The sequence below is a fragment of the Oncorhynchus mykiss genome, chromosome 4 (assembly GCF_057628025.1).
Source record: "Oncorhynchus mykiss isolate SJ-2025 chromosome 4, ASM5762802v1, whole genome shotgun sequence".
Taxonomy (NCBI): Eukaryota; Metazoa; Chordata; class Actinopteri; order Salmoniformes; family Salmonidae; genus Oncorhynchus; species Oncorhynchus mykiss.
Window position 1 is genome coordinate 90,474,472 of NC_143025.1, and position 17,939 is coordinate 90,492,410.

A 17,939-nucleotide genomic window follows, 5' to 3' on the forward strand; every position below is an offset into this window, starting at 1 on the left:
AGACACAGAAAACAACTACCCACAAATCATAGTGGGAAACCAGGCTGCCTAAGTATGGTTCTCAATCAGAGTCAACGATTGACAGCTGCCTCTGATTGGGAACCATACCGGGCCAAACACATAGAGGTAGAAAACATAGAACAAAACATAGAATGCCCACCCCAACTCACGCCCTGACCAACCTAAAATAGAGACATAAAAAAAGGAACTAAGGTCAGGATGTGACAATTACAGGGATTCAACCAATACGTGTATAGCCTTCATGCTAAGTATTCAATTCAACCGCCTTTAGGAAATCCCTGTATGACACACAATGCTGTTTAGGCTGACCTACTAAGCAAATTTCCTCTCTCTATCTGTTTGTCATCCTCTCTCTATCTGTCATCCTCTCTCTATCTGTTTGTCATCCTCTCTCTATCTGTTTGTCATCCTCTCTCTATCTGTCATCCTCTCTCTATCTGTTTGTCATCCTCTCTCTATCTGTTTGTCATCCTCTCTCTATCTGTTTGTCATCCTCTCTCTATCTGTTTGTCATCCTCTCTCTATCTGTTTGTCATCCTCTCTCTATCTGTCATCCTCTCTCTATCTGTTTGTCATCCTCTCTCTAACTTCTCCTTTAATTTAAAGAGGTGGGTAGGAAAACATACAAGGAATGAATTTAATACCATGGAGCTATTGATTTGGTTTTGGATTCTTCCTGTCATATTACTGATGTGTCCAGAAGTAATCCAGAACTAACACATTATGTCTGAGACAGATCCGTTTCAAATATACCGTAACGACAAGGAGAAGAACCCAACACGGCACTTTAATAATACATCTCCAATAGAATGGAGTATCACACTGCTACAGAGACATCTGATAATTATTTTAATATCGTGATTATTATGCAACTGTTTCTCAACATTACATATTATTTTGGTGTTATTGCATATTATTTTTTGTTTATTCTCTAAGACACCAGAAGTCTAGTTACTGGACATTTTCACCTGTCATTTTGTCATGGGGAATTACTGATTAAAAAATGAAGCTCAAGTCACAAAACGGTCTTAGTTTAGTCTTGTGTTATTACACGTATGTCGATAGTGTTTGTTCTGAACTACATCTCATGTTCTTTTTGCCTCAAGACAATAACAGGTGTGACCGGTGTGACAGGTGTGACCGGGGGTAGTCCAGCGATCTGACACGGCACCCATGTCTACAGTGTTGGCTTTGAATGTAGCCTACTGCCCTTTTACACATCCTCTCTCTGTCTGTCATCCTCTCTCTATCTGTCTGTCATCCTCTCTCTATCTGTCATCCTCTGTCTATCTGTCTGTCATCCTCTCTCTATCTGTCTGTCATCCTCTCTCTATCTGTCATCCTCTCTCTATTTGTCATCCCCTCTCTATCTTTCATCCTCTCTCTGTCTGTCATCCTCTCTCTATCTGTCATCCTCTCTCTATCTGTCATCCTCTCTCTGTCTGTTGTCCTCTCTCTATCTGTTTCTCAATCTGTATGTCTGTCATCCTCTCTCTATCTGTCATCCTCTCTATCTGTCACCTTCTCTCTATCTGTCATCCTCTCTCTGTCTGTCATCCTCTCTCTATCTGGCATCCTCTCTCTATCTGTCATCCTCTGTCTGTCTGTCTGTCTGTCTGTCTGTCTGTCTGTCTGTCTGTCTGTCTGTCTGTCTGTCTGTCTGTCTGTCTGTCTGTCTGTCTGTCTGTCTGTCATCCTCTCACTGTCTGTCTGTCTGTCTGTCTGTCTGTCTGTCTGTCTGTCTGTCTGTCTGTCTGTCTGTCTGTCTGTCTGTCTGTCATCCTCTCACTGTCTGTCTGTCTGTCTGTCTGTCTGTCTGTCTGTCTGTCATCCTCTCACTGTCTGTCTGTCTGTCTGTCTGTCTGTCTGTCTGTCTGTCTGTCTGTCTGTCTGTCTGTCTGTCTGTCTGTCATCCTCTCACTGTCTGTCTGTCTGTCTGTCTGTCTGTCTGTCTGTCTGTCTGTCTGTCTGTCTGTCTGTCTGTCTGTCTGTCATCCTCTCGCTGTCTGTCTGTCTGTCATCCTCTCACTGTCTGTCTGTCTGTCTGTCTGTCTGTCTGTCTGTCATCCTCTCACTGTCTGTCTGTCTGTCTGTCTGTCTGTCTGTCTGTCTGTCTGTCTGTCTGTCTGTCTGTCTGTCTGTCTGTCTGTCTGTCTGTCTGTCTGTCTGTCTGTCTGTCTGTCATCCTCTCACTGTCTGTCTGTCTGTCTGTCTGTCTGTCTGTCTGTCTGTCTGTCTGTCTGTCTGTCATCCTCTCACTGTCTGTCTGTCTGTCTGTCTGTCTGTCTGTCTGTCTGTCTGTCTGTCTGTCTGTCTGTCTGTCTGTCATCCTCTCACTGTCTGTCTGTCTGTCTGTCTGTCTGTCTGTCTGTCTGTCTGTCTGTCTGTCTGTCTGTCTGTCTGTCATCCTCTCACTGTCTGTCTGTCTGTCTGTCTGTCTGTCTGTCTGTCTGTCTGTCTGTCTGTCTGTCTGTCTGTCTGTCTGTCTGTCATCCTCTCGCTGTCTGTCTGTCTGTCATCCTCTCACTGTCTGTCTGTCTGTCTGTCTGTCTGTCTGTCTGTCTGTCTGTCATCCTCTCACTGTCTGTCTGTCTATCTTTCTGTCTGTCTGTCTGTCTGTCTGTCTGTCTGTCTGTCTGTCTGTCTGTCTGTCTGTCTGTCTGTCTGTCTGTCTGTCTGTCTGTCTGTCTGTCTGTCTGTCTGTCTGTCTGTCTGTCTGTCTCTATGTATCGGTTCAATAAAAATAAAAGGAAAGTAACAGGTGTCAACTTTATATTTTTACATCTTTTATCTTCAGTCATTTTCCTAATGGACGCCGTCAGGAGTTTCCATCGTACGGTCATGAGGCTGTTTGACTTTCTGTCGCTAACATCAGAGTTATCAGGTCAGTGTGTGAGTCTCCAGTCCCGCCCGTGTGTGTGTCTGTGACCGCAGCTCGCTACACTGCCGACTGTTTGTCTGGGATGTGAGGAAACCTGTTTGGGGACACAGGGAGGGACAGAGAGAACCAGAGAATGTGTCACAAGGTTCACAACGCTGATAGAAAATGTACGACAAACAATTTGTGATGAACAGCATAAACAGGACGTCAGACATGACGCAGGGTCAGACATGTGCTAACACACCTACTGTACAATACATACATGTATGCATTACAATTCATAATGAATAACTAACAATATGTTTCATTCATAGTCCATGGAGTGTGTGTGTGTGTCAGTGTGTGTGTGTGTGTGTGTGTGTCAGTGTGTGTGTGTGTGTGTGTGTGTGTGTGTGTGTGTGTGTGTGTGTGTGTGTGTGTGTGTGTGTGTGTGTGTGTGTGTGTGTGTATTCTGATCCCCTGTCGGAAGGAGGTATAGCGTGAGAGGAGGGCATTACTAACAGGACCTCTTGCTCCAGGCTAATCGGCCGGTGGTCCGAGCCACAATCCCAGAATCCTCTTGGGGTTAAACTAATGTATTCTAAGAACCAAACCCCCCCTGAGCTGACCTCACCTCTCTGGTGAAGCCCTCACAGAGACAGATTTAGTCCGTGTTTGCACGAATGCTGCATACTGTAGGTTGCAGCTGCACATACAGTCTTCTTAAATGTCATTTCCTGTCTGGGTAACCTGGGCAACGAGATACCTTTTCTTCTCACAAACATGCAACTTATTTGGCCGAAATTAAATTCTCTCTCTCTATTAAAACAGACAGAGAAAACATGACACATAATCTTATGTTTATTACTTAGTTTGAAAAGGCGTATGAACACTAAATATAGTTAGTATTTTATTATACAATTCGTTTTTTTTTACCAGGTTGTCCCAGGATTGTCCCAGGTTGTCCCAGGATGACCCTTTATAGGGTCACCTACTAAAGACTGGAGCTGGTTTAGTTTAAACCTCAGGAGACAGGACCAACCACCTACTGTTATACTCAGCAACACATTCACATGTCTGGAATTCCAAGCAACGTAAACAAACACCAGGTTGGCCCTTTGCCGGTTCATTCTTCGGGTCGATCTCTAAAGATAGAAGACGTCAGACGAAGGTGGCTTACTTTAACCCTTAAGGTGTTCAAATAATTTCACGTAAACAAGCAAAAATTGCATTTAACCAGGTAGGTTGGCCCTGCAAAAGACAATATTTTTTTATTTAATCTTTATTTAACTAAGCAAGTTAGTTAAGAACAAATTCTTATTTACAATGACGGCCTACCAGGGAGCAGTGGGTTAACTGCATTGTTCAGGGGCAGAACGACAGATTTTTTTTTTTAGCTTGTCAGCTCAGGGGTTCGATCCAGCAACCTTTCAATTTCTAGCCCAACACTCTAACCACGAGGCTACCTGCCGCCACAAACAAATGTCCTGTCCATGCCATGTACTATTGTTGACATATCTAATTCTGCTGCAACAAACAGGGACAGAGGCTGAGGATTAGATACTGTCCCACAACAAACAGAAACAGAGGCTGAGGATTAGATATTGTCCCACAACAAACAGAAACAGAGGCTGAGGATTAGATATTGTCCCACAACAAACAGAAACAGAGGCAGAGGATTAGATATTGTCCCACAACAAACAGAAACAGAGGCTGAGGATTAGATATTGTCCCACAACAAACAGAAACAGAGGCCGAGGATTAGATATTGTCCCACAACAAACAGAAACAGAGGCCGGGGATTAGATATTGTCCCACAACAAACAGAAACAGAGGCCGGGGATTAGATATTGTCCCACAACAAACAGAAACAGAGGCCGGGGATTAGATACTGTCCCACAACAAACAGAAACAGAGGCAGAGGATTAGATATTGTCCCACAACAAACAGAAACAGAGGCAGAGGATTAGATATTGTCCCACAACAAACAGAAACAGAGGCCGGGGATTAGATATTGTCCCACAACAAACAGAAACAGAGGCCGGGGATTAGATATTGTCCCACAACAAACAGAAACAGAGGCCGGGGATTAGATACTGTCCCACAACAAACAGAAACAGAGGCAGAGGATTAGATATTGTCCCACAACAAACAGAAACAGAGGCTGAGGATTAGATATTGTCCCACAACAAACAGAAACAGAGGCCGAGGATTAGATATTGTCCCACAACAAATAGAAACAGAGGCAGAGGATTAGATATTGTCCCACAACAAACAGAAACAGAGGCCGAGGATTAGGTATTGTCCCACAACAAATAGAAACAGAGGCCGAGGATTAGGTATTGTCCCACAACAAATAGAAACAGAGGCAGAGGATTAGATATTGTCCCACAACAAATAGAAACAGAGGCAGAGGATTAGATATTGTCCCACAACAAATAGAAACAGAGGCCGAGGATTAGATATTGTCCCACAACAAATAGAAACAGAGGCAGAGGATTAGGTATTGTCCCACAACAAATAGAAACAGAGGCAGAGGATTAGGCATTGTCCCACAACAAATAGAAACAGAGGCAGAGGATTAGATATTGTCCCACAACAAATAGAAACAGAGGCAGAGGATTAGATATTGTCCCACAACAAATAGAAACAGAGGCCGAGGATTAGGTATTGTCCCACAACAAACAGAAACAGAGGCCGAGGATTAGGTATTGTCCCACAACAAATAGAAACAGAGGCCGAGGATTAGGTATTGTCCCACAACAAATAGAAACAGAGGCCGAGGATTAGATATTGTCCCACAACAAATAGAAACAGAGGCAGAGGATTAGGTATTGTCCCACAACAAATAGAAACAGAGGCCGAGGATAAGGTATTGTCCCACAACAAATAGAAACAGAGGCCGAGGATTAGGTATTGTCCCACAACAAATAGAAACAGAGGCTGAGGATTAGATATTGTCCCACAACAAACAGAAACAGAGGCTGGGGATTAGATATTGTCCCACAACAAACAGAAACAGAGGCCGAGGATTAGGTATTGTCCCACAACAAATAGAAACAGAGGCTGAGGATTAGATATTGTCCCACAACAAACAGAAACAGAGGCTGGGGATTAGATATTGTCCCACAACAAATAGAAACAGAGGCAGAGGATTAGGTATTGTCCCACAACAAATAGAAACAGAGGCCGAGGATTAGATATTGTCCCACAACAAACAGAAAGAGCCCGAGGATTAGGTATTGTCCCACAACAAATAGAAACAGAGGCCGAGGATTAGATATTGTCCCACAACAAACAGAAACAGAGGCCGAGGATTAGATATTGTCCCACAACAAACAGAAACAGAGGCCGAGGATTAGATATTGTCCCACAACAAACAGAAACAGAGGCCGAGGGTTAGATATTGTTCCACAACAAACAGAAACAGAGGCCGAGGGTTAGATATTGTCCCACAACAAACAGAAACAGAGGCCGAGGATTAGATATTGTCCCACAACAAACAGAAACAGAGGCCGAGGGTTAGATATTGTTCCACAACAAACAGAAACAGAGGCCGAGGGTTAGATATTGTCCCACAACAAACAGAAACAGAGGCCGAGGATTAGATATTGTCCCACAACAAACAGAAACAGAGGCCGAGGATTAGATATTGTCCCACAACAAACAGAAACAGAGGCCGGGGATTAGATATTGTCCCACAACAAACAGAAACAGAGGCCAGGGATTAGATATTGTCCCACAACAAATAGAAACAGAGGCCGGGGATTAGATATTGTCCCACAACAAATAGAAACAGAGGCCGAGGGTTAGGTATTGTCCCACAACAAACAGAAACAGAGGCCGAGGATTAGGTATTGTCCCACAACAAACAGGGACAGAGGCCGAGGGTTAGGTATTGTCCCACAACAAACAGGGACAGAGGCCGAGGGTTAGGTATTGTCCCACAACAAATAGAAACAGAGGCAGAGGATTAGGTATTGTCCCACAACAAATAGAAACAGAGGCCGAGGATTAGATATTGTCCCACAACAAACAGAAACAGATGCAGAGGATTAGATATTGTCCCACAACAAACAGAAACAGAGGCAGAGGATTAGATATTGTCCCACAACAAATAGAAACAGAGGCCGAGGATTAGGTATTGTCCCACAACAAACAGAAACAGAGGCCGAGGGTTAGGTATTGTCCCACAACAAACAGAAACAGAGGCCGAGGATTAGATATTGTCCCACAACAAACAGAAACAGAGGCCGAGGATTAGGTATTGTCCCACAACAAACAGAAACAGAGGCCGAGGATTAGATATTGTCCCACAACAAACAGGGACAGAGGCCGAGGATTAGATATTGTCCCACAACAAACAGGGACAGAGGCCGAGGATTAGGTATTGTCCCACAACAAACAGGGACAGAGGCCGAGGATTAGGTATTGTCCCACAACAAACAGGGACAAACTCAATACCACACGTTTGTCTGTCCATCAATCATCCACAAACACACGCACACCTTCCCTCAGTTCGAAGTGGGAGCTTCAGCAGTAGCCACCCATATGTATGCTAATAGCAACACACTTAACCTCACTGTTAGTATGATTCTATAGATTTGCATAACAGAGCATGTAAAGTCGTTACATTTTTAGGTCGTAAAAATACATGACCAGGTGATCATGTTATTTTTTTAAAACATTTTATAATTTGAATTATATTTGTACTTTTATGCAGAATTAAATTAAAATGTCTGTCTTACGAGCAGGCTTCTTTTCTAAATGGAATATTAAACAGGGTACTGTCTGTGTTTTTGCAGACTGTAGTATATTGTAGTATAGTGTTTCTGAAGACATTACTGTCGTATTTACTATATTAAACAGGGTACTGTCTGTGTTTTTGCAGACTGTAGTATATTGTAGTATAGTGTTTCTGAAGACATTACTGTCGTATTTACTATATTAAACAGGGTAGACCAATAGTTATGTTTCTACAACCGCTGAATGAGTTTCACAGCATTTTATAATTGCAAACTATGGATATAGCCAACAAATTAAAAGCTGATCTGTGACAATTGCAACCAAAGTACACTCCAAACCAGGTAAATCACACACACAACATAAACTGTTAAAGCCACAGTTGATTTTCAGTTGTTTCGTTAAACGAAGAGCGAAGGAGTGTAGTAGTCGTAAGGACTGTGTAACACAGAGGTACATTGTAATCACTCACTTAGCTACCTACAGTAATCCGATGATGCATTACGTTGTGGTCTAACAAACTGACAGATTTAGTACTGAAGCTAAATTACTTTTTTTTTTTTTTTTACAAACTTAATAAACCCATGTGATCAAAAAGTTCATCAAAAGTTAAACCGTTCATTTCAGCAATAAAGTATGTATAAAATATAAAGTATTTAAAGTATAGATACAGTATATACAAATGTTGTGGTGTGGCCCGTTCATATATGTTAATAAGTAAAACTACTTTCTTCGAATATGGATAAAACTGTTCCGAAAAAGATAAATCATTACGGTGTCTGAACGATAGTAAATAACCAAGTATCTACGAGGTGACAATGAGTTATAATGACTGAACGATAGTAAATAACCAAGTATCTACGAGGTGACAATGAGTTATAATGACTGAACGATAGTAAATAACCAAGTATCTACGAGGTGACAATGAGTTATAATGACTGAACGATAGTAAATAACCAAGTATCTACGAGGTGACAATGAGTTATAATGACTGAACGATAGTAAATAACCAAGTATCTACGAGGTGACAAGGAGTTATAATGACTGAACGATAGTAAATAACCAAGTATCTACGAGGTGACAATGAGTTATAATGACTGAACGATAGTAAATAACCAAGTATCTACGAGGTGACAATGAGTTATAATGACTGAACGATAGTAAATAACCAAGTATCTACGAGGTGACAATGAGTTATAATGACTGAACGATAGTAAATAACCAAGTATCTACGAGGTGACAATGAGTTATAATGACTGAACGATAGTAAATAACCAAGTATCTACGAGGTGACAATGAGTTATAATGACTGAACGATAGTAAATAACCAAGTATCTACGAGGTGACAATGAGTTATAATGACTGAACGATAGTAAATAACCAAGTATCTACGAGGTGACAATGAGTTATAATGACTGAACGATAGTAAATAACCAAGTATCTACGAGGTGACAATGAGTTATATTGACTGAACGATAGTAAATAACCAAGTATCTACGAGGTGACAATGAGTTATAATGACTGAACGATGGTAAATAACCAAGTATCTACGAGGTGACAATGAGTTATAATGACTGAACGATAGTAAATAACCAAGTATCTACGAGGTGACAAGGAGTTATAATGACTGAACGATAGTAAATAACCAAGTATCTACGAGGTGACAATGAGTTATAATGACTGAACGATAGTAAATAACCAAGTATCTACGAGGTGACAATGAGTTATAATGACTGAACGATAGTAAATAACCAAGTATCTACGAGGTGACAATGAGTTATAATGACTGAACGATAGTAAATAACCAAGTATCTACGAGGTGTCATCAAGGCGAAGGGTGGCTAATATAAAATATATTTGGATGGATGTTACTTTTTTTGGTTACAACATGACTCCATATGTGTTATTTCTTCATAGTTTTGATGTCTTCACTATTATTCAGCAGGTATATCTCTCTAGTCACCCCCAAAACCAATTCTTTCTTTGGCCGCCTCTCCTTCCAGTTCTCTGCTGCCAATGACTGGAACGAACTACAAAAATCTCTGAAACTGGAAACACTTATCTCCCTCACTAGCTTTAAGCACCAACTGTCAGAGCAGCTCACAGATTACTGCACCTGTACATAGCCCACCTATAATTTAGCCCAAACAACTACCTCTTTCCCTACTGTATTTAATTTATTTATTTATTTTGCTCCTTTGCACCCCATTATTTTTATTTCTACTTTGCACATTCTCCCATTGCAAATCTACCATTCCAGTGTTTTACTTGCTATATTGTATTTACCTTGCCACCATGGCCTTTTTGCCTTTACCTCCCTTATCTCACCTCATTTGCTCACATCGTATATAGACTTGTTTATACTGTATTATTGACTGTATGTTTGTTTTACTCCATGTGTAACTCTGTGTCGTTGTATGTGTCGAACTGCTTTGCTTTATCTTGGCCAGGTCGCAATTGTAAATGAGAACTTGTTCTCAACTGGCCTACCTGGTTAAATAAAGGTGAAATAAAAAATAAATTTTAAAAAATTCTACAATGTAGAAAATAGTGATAATAAAACATAGTCCAAACATTGGTACTGTATATATGTAGAGTTTATTTGCAAAACGCTATATATATATTATTCAGAAATAATTGCTAAAACATTTAGTTATTTGTTACATTTGATAGTGTAAAACCTAGCCAGTACTGCTTATTTCTCTGAGAGGGAGGCGGATATATGACAAAAATATGGTTATTTGACTCTCTGAATAGAAACCATCAGGTGATAGATTTGAAACATGTCGTGTATTTTTGAACAAACCCCATGCCATGATTAGATAGTGAAAAAACCACAACAATCTCTTTCAGAATTTCTTTAAACAATAAAAGCAATAAAAACAATAAAAGCTACAACAAAAAATTTGCTTTTATTGTTTAAAGAAATATAGATATATATATATATATATATATTACTTGATGGTTTCTATTCAGAGAGATAAATAATCATATTTTTGTCATATATCTGCCTCCCTCAGAGAAATACGCAGTATTGTTACGTTTCACACTGTCAAATGTAACAAATAACTAAATGTTTTAGCAATTATTGATGATGAAAAAAATAAAAAATATATATATATAGCGTTTTGGAAATAAACTCTTCATATATACAGTACCAGTCAAACGTTTGGGACACACCTACTCATTCAAGAGATCTTCTTTATTTGAAAATATATATTTACATTCTTAATTTATTCTGAATGTATATTTTTTTAAATCCCACAACGTACATAGTTTCAGTGTCAGTAGGTCTTTGTAAAGCAGGTAAAGGGGGGAGAATTTACAGGGTCTGAGTCACTACAGTCTAACTACAGTATCCTGGAAAGTGTTCCCTTGACAGCATAACTCTGCCACATCCCGTCTAGAGTTTAAACACGGAGAGGTTTCTTCCTAGCCACCGTGCCTCTGTATCTGCACTGCTTGTTGTTTAGGGGGGTTTTAGACTGGGTTTCTGTATAAGCACTTTGTGACATCAGCTGATGTAAAAAGGGCTTTATAAAATACATTTGATTGATTATACTGAAGCTGCTCCTCTCCAGAACTAATGACTTCAATGAGTTAAATGGAAAAGCATCTCTAGACATGTAAATGTTATCATTAGCTATATAGATAATCTGTTTTAGACATGTCTAGGTTATCATTAGCTATATAGATAATCTGTTTTAGACATGTCTAGGTTATCATTAGCTATATAGATAATCTGTTTTAGACATGTCTAGGTTATCATTAGTTATATAGATAATCTGCGTGATCTTCTACCACTCCAGTCTGATTTTATTGCATTTGTTAATTAGTTATAATTAGTTGTAATGAGTTAAATAAGTCAAATTTAATGGCTTCTCTCTAGACATGCAAAGGTTAGAATGTACTGTACAGTTTGGGATCATCCGTGTCACTTCCACAATTTAAATGGTTGAGTTTACTTATTTTCATTTGCTATTTTTTTTCTGCAACATTTTTTATTAATTAACAATTTAATTAAAATGGAGATAATATATATATTTTTTTTGACTGTTACTCACTAAAGACCAAAATGAAGACCAATTGTTTAACTGTCAAATATATAAGTGTTTTTCAACTAAATTGTACATATACAAATGTATCTCCAGGACGCTTGACAAATGCTACTGTTTTGATGCTTTGAATAAACAATTGCTATAGGACTACATTTCCCAAACTCGGTCCTCGGGACCCCGAGGGTTGCACATTTCGCTATCTCCTCTAACACTATCAACACTTGATAATTAGTTGATTATTTGAATCAGCTGTGTTCCTGCTAAAGACAAAAACAACGACCGAGTTTCACGCGAGCTTTGTATTAAACCGTTCTTTTTATTCACATTTTTATGAACATAAATAATATTAACTCGAATTTATCCTGAACCATGACAATATTTTTTGCCTATTTACAGTAGACACACTCTTCTGGTACATTAACAATTATACACACACACACACACACACACACAAACACACACACACGCAAACACACACCACCACACACACACACATCATTTTACAGTACTTGTGTAGCGGTTTGGTAAAATTATTTTGGTAAAAGGGCTGCAGGCAGAGCTGGAAAGTGGTTGTCTGGCTGTCATTCCGGTAATCTAGCGGTCCTAATGAAGAGAGTGGTGGGACGATCGGCCCTGGACTGCCCTCTCCCCAACACCCCTCCTGCCAAGGCTAGGTAAGGTTCTCCTTTTGCACTGTGCGGTAAGCCGGACAGCCTTGAACTCTCAATTGGTTTGGCAGCAAGAATAAATAAATATATACAGCAAATTGTCTCTCTGATAAAACTTACAGAACGTCAGAGCAGAAATATAGAGATAGATAACTTTGTCCACTGTGAGGAAAAAAAGTGATTCAACATTTAATGTCAAAATCTCACTGCTTTCAATTTCTTTAAAAAATTTTTTTGAGAAACAAAGGGTGAATTGATAATATATATATATATTAAAAAAAAGAGAACAAGAGAAAAGAGAGAGAGAAGAGTGCTGCACCTACTGGTCCTGATAACAGAGGGGGACACACCGCTCAGGAACATCCATCACAGTCCAGCTTTAGCATTCCAGAAAGAGTCAGTTCATCCTCATCACTTCCTGTGAGCAGTCCGTCAGTCTATCAGCGGTCTCTTCAACACCTCTGTCCTGTCTTCTCCTGCTCCTCACTAGAAAAACACCTCTGGCTCGGCCAAACACACTGCGCTACTCACAGGTACAGTACCGCAGGTTGGGTGTGTATGTGTTTGAGTGTCAGAGGAGGAAGACAGAGAGAGGAAACAGAGAGAGAGAGAGAGAGAGGGAGAGAGAGAGATAAAGAAAGAAAGACAGAAAGAAAGAAAGAAAGAAAGAAAGAAAGAAAGAAAGGAGAGAGAAAGAGAGAAAGAGGAAGAAAGGAGAGAAAGAGAGATGAAACAGAGAGAGAGAGACAGAGAGAGAGAGAGAGAGAGAGGAAACAGAGAGAGAGAGACAGAGAGAGAGAGAGAGAGAGAGACAGAGAGAGAGACAGAGAGAGAGAGACAGAGAGAGAGACAGAGAGAGAGACAGAGAGAGAGACAGAGAGAGAGAGAGAGAGATGGGTAGAGAGAGAGATGGGTAGAGAGGGAGATGGGTAGAGAGAGAGAGAGAGAGATGGGTAGAGAGAGCAACAGTGAGAGTGTGAGAGTGCAGCGCAATAAGACTGAGGTAGTCAATGAGAAAGTCTCCATAACAGGGACAGAGGCTCTTTAAGACAGGGGGGGGGGGGGGGGGGGGGGTAGAGAACAGCTGCTGTTGGCTGGCTGGCTGGGAGGGGGCCGGCCTTACAGTGGCCAAGGGGGTTGGCAATTGACGACAGGGGGAGGGGCTAACCGAGTCCAGCAATTCACAAGGGTGTGTGTGTACAGTAGCTGTGAAACACGCAAATACACACACACACACACACACACACACACACACACACACACACACACACAACCTACATCCATGAAGATTACACACTATCATTATAAGTGCCAATTATTGACTTTAATTAGTTTAAACCAATTCAATGTCAAATAAAGGAGAGAATATAGGGATCTCCTCCCTCTTCTGACCCTCCCCCTTCTGACCCTCCCCCTTCTGACCCTCCCCCTTCTGACCCTCCCCCTTCTGACCCTGAACACAACAACCTGCAAAAACACAAGTGTTATTTTCCACAATATCTGCTTATTCTTACATATTTAGAATGTGATTACAGATCGTATCGAATGAATTGTGAATAAGGATGATTGAGAAAGTTACAGCCGAATTAAAACCCTAAATCCCCCAAGACAAGCTCTCATCATCACAATAAACAGGGGAGGGTAGTAGCATATTTTTTTTTGTGGCTATGATATTTGTGCATCTGTAACTTTCTCTCTCATCATTATCCACGATTCATTCAAGACTATCCCTAATCATGGTAACGTCCACATTAATGCAAGAAGTGTTTAGAAACATATTATATTCTTATTTACGATAAAAGTTTTGTCCAAAATGACACAATACATGATTTGCCATTTCATCACTATAGGGCACAAAATAGACTGTACAACACAACCAAAACAAACAGCAAATGTATCCAACAAGTGTATAAGAGTTACAAGCCAGACGTAACCATTGTGTGCTATGAATATAGGACCAAACACATCGATTTTTGGACCCCTAAAATGGGGGGGGGGGGGGGGGGGCATGTCCAAAAAGTACTGTAATTTCTAAATGGTTCGTGGATGAAAATACCCTCAAATTAGAGCTAATAGTCTGCACTTTAACCTTGTGGTCATTGTATCATTTTACATCTAAAGTGCTGGAGAACAGAGCCAAAATAAGAAAAATAATGCTTCACTGGCCCACTAATGACCGAGGACACTGTATATCAGAACAACCTGGACTCAGAGTCGGTATTAATATAACACTTTAAATGGGGGAGGAAAAAAAGTAGACAGTTACTGTCTGAAGACCATACATAAAAAACAATTGTTTAACTGTTAAATACACACTACTTATACAAAAGTATGTGGACACACCTTCAAATGAGTGGATTTCACCCACAACCGTTGCTGCCAGGTATATAAAATTGAGCATACAGCCATGCGATCTCCATAGATAAACACTAGCAGTAGAATTGGAGCGGGTCGAGAGTTTCAAGTTCCTTGGTGTCCACATCACCAACAAACTGTCATGGTCCAAACACACCAAGACAGTTGTGAAGAGGGCACGACACAGTACATCACTGGGGAAAAGCTTCCTGACATCCAGGACTTATATACAGTGGGGAGAACAAGTATTTGATACACTGCCGATTTTGCAGGTTTTCCTACTTACAAAGCATGTAGAGGTCTGTAATTTTTATCATAGGTACACTTCAACTGTGAGAGAAGGAATCTAAAACAAAAATACAGAAAATCACATTGTAAGTAATTTAAGTAATTCATTTGCATGACCTGAAGAGAGCTGGGACCACAGTCTCAAAGAAAACCATTTAGTAATAGGCGGTGTCAGAGGAAGCCCCAAAAAATTGTCAAAGACTCCAGTCGCCCAAGTCATAGAATGTTCTCTCTGCTACCGCACGGCAAGCGGTTCCCGGAGCGTAAAGTCTAGGACCAAAAGGCTCCTTAACAGCTTCTACCCCCCAAGCCATAAGACTGATGAACAATTAATCAAATGACCACCGTTTGGTATAGACTATTCACATTGACCCCCTCCCCCTTGTTTTTACACTGCTGCTACTCGCTGTCTATTATCTATGCATAGTCACTTTACAAATTACCTCGACTAACCTCTACCTGTATATAGCCTTGTAAATCCAGGAGACTCCAATTAAGGGGAATGATATGTTACATTTCATTTGGTATGTATTAATTTGTGGATGTTCATCATCCATTTCTTATTATATGTTAAAAATGTAAATATGTATAACATGTTACAAATTCCAATTTGTTGTTGCTAACTTTAGCTAGTTTGGCTATGTCGCTAACGCTAACTTTAGCTCGGTGGCTAACATTAGCTAGGCTAGGGTTTGAGGTTATGGTTAATGTTAGGGTTAGGGTAAGGGTTAGCTAACATGCTAAGTAGTTGCAAAGTAGCTAAAAAGTAGTATGTAGTTGCAAAGCTGCTGACTAGCTAATGTTGTCCATGATAAGATTCAAGCACACAACTTTTTGGTTGCTAGAAATTTGGTTATACATCTACCCATCCAGCCCGACCAACCAAATCAAAATCAAATACAATTTATTTATATAGCCCTTCGTACATCAGCTGATATCTCAAAGTGCTGTACAGAAACCCAGCCTAAAACCCCAAACAGCAAGCAATGCAGGTGTAGAACCACCCTACTTTCGTAACCTTCTGTCTTCTGTCTTATGTAGCTATACCAAACGTAACATATGTTACGTTCCCCAGCAAGAAAGCCTAAACTTGTCGCTCAAACCGAAAGGAGAACTAACAAAGAGTCACCGATAACAACCAAAACGAAACAGGTAGGGGTTTAGGAGTGGTTTTGAAAGACACTCCTGGGGGGTGTACACTGAAAGTTGACTAGCAACAACAACGGGGACCTAAAAAACACACACCATGAGTGCCCACTAAATTTGCTCAAGAAGAGGCAAGCAAAAGAAAAATCCACACCAAACTTAAAGACTGGAAGCAAATCAAAAAGTGGAGCAAAATGAAAACAGGGAAGATCAGTTAAAAGGATTGTTCTTATAGAAATCAAATAGGGAGAGCCAACTAAAGGTGTTATCGGTCAACAACTGGAGTACTGGGTTAGCCACTCTTAAATATCACCTGGGCTAGCATAGGTAAAGCTCCTTCCGACTAAAGAGATGTAAAGGTGTACAGTCGCGGCCAAAAGTCCAGCAAGCGCCAGGACCGTCTCCTAAAGCTGATTCAGCTGTGGAATCGGGGCACCACCAATACAGAGCTTGCTCAGGAATGGCAGCAGGCAGGTGTGAGTGCATCTGCACACACAGTAAGGTGAAGACTTTTAGAGGATGGCCTGGTGTCAAGAAGGGCAGCAAAGAAGCCACTTCTCTCCAGGAAAAACATCAGGGACAGACTGATATTCTGCAAAAGGTACAGGGATTGGACTGTTGAGGACTGGGGTAAAGTCATTTTCTCTGATGAATCCCCTTTCCGATTGTTTGGGGCATCCGGAAAAAAGTTTGTCCGGAGAAGACAAGGTGAGCGCTACCATCAGTCCTGTGCCATGCTAACAATAAAGCATCCTGAGACCATTCATGTGTGGGGTTGCTTCTCAGCCAAGGGAGTGGGCTCACCCACAATTTTGCCTAAGAACACAGCCATGAATGAAGAATGGCACGAACACATCCTCTGAGAGCATCTTCTCCCAACCATCCAGGAACAGTGTGATGACGAACAATGCCTTTTCCAGCATGATGGAGCACCTTGCACATAAGGCAAAAGTGATAACTAAGTGGCTCGGGGAACAAAACATCGATATTTTGGGTCCATGGCCAGGAAACTCGCCCAGACCTTAATCCCATTGAGAATTTATGGTCAATCCTCATGAGGCGGGTGGACAAACAAAACCCCACAAGAATGGGTTGCCATCATGTGTGTGGCCCAGAAGTTAATTGACAGCATGCCAGGGCGGATTGCAGAGGTCTTGAAAAAAGAAGGGTCAACACTGCAAATATTGACTCTTTGCATCAACTTCATGCAATTGTCAATAAAAGCCTTTGACACTTATGAAATACATCTGACAAAAATATCTAAAGACACTGAAGCAGCAAACTTTGTGAAAATCAATATTTGTGTAATTCTCAAAACTTTTGGCCACGACTGTACAGGTATAAAACATACTGCCTAACATGGTGGCACCAAACGGTGCGCCCCACGTGCTAGCGTGCTAACCTCTAACCTCAAAATATAAATGGAATAACCAAAGCCTGTAACACAAATCATACCAATTTGCATGTCCCCGATTTACCTTTACTATGTTATGTCTTGTCTATGAGACCAGGCTGATGGGCAACATCAAATATTACAGAAAATATTTTGGCCATGACTGTGCAGCTATGCTTAAAGGGCTCAACAGCAGCTTATAGGGGTCAAAATCATTCTTGTACGCTTTTATCTCCCCTCTTATACAGCAAGCGTTTTACAGATCCCCCAACTCCTAAAGAACGACAACTATCCCATACCACATTTCACAGTCCCCCTGCGATACAAGGATATCCTCTTACGTGTCTGTGAAAACGAGAGTAAAACAAGCAGACAAGCAGGCGGGAGGGAGGGAGGGAGGGAGGGAG

At 40.9% G+C, this 17,939-nt stretch overlaps 1 protein-coding gene across 2 annotated transcripts in view; it reads right to left on the minus strand.

Annotated features, from left to right (window-relative positions):
• Nucleotides 1-13,371, minus strand: part of LOC110521118 (steroid hormone receptor ERR2-like) — a 105,856-nt gene extending 92,485 nt beyond the window's left edge. The window contains exon 1 of one of the 2 annotated variants that reach the window (XM_036976344.2): nucleotides 12,674-13,371. In XM_036976344.2, the coding sequence (XP_036832239.2) occupies nucleotides 12,674-12,717 (44 nt within the window). In that variant the 5' untranslated portion in view covers nucleotides 12,718-13,371. The remainder of the gene's footprint in view (nucleotides 1-12,673) is intronic. The other variant, XM_036976345.2, reaches the window with a different exon arrangement.
• Nucleotides 13,372-17,939: the final 4,568 nt, after the last annotated feature.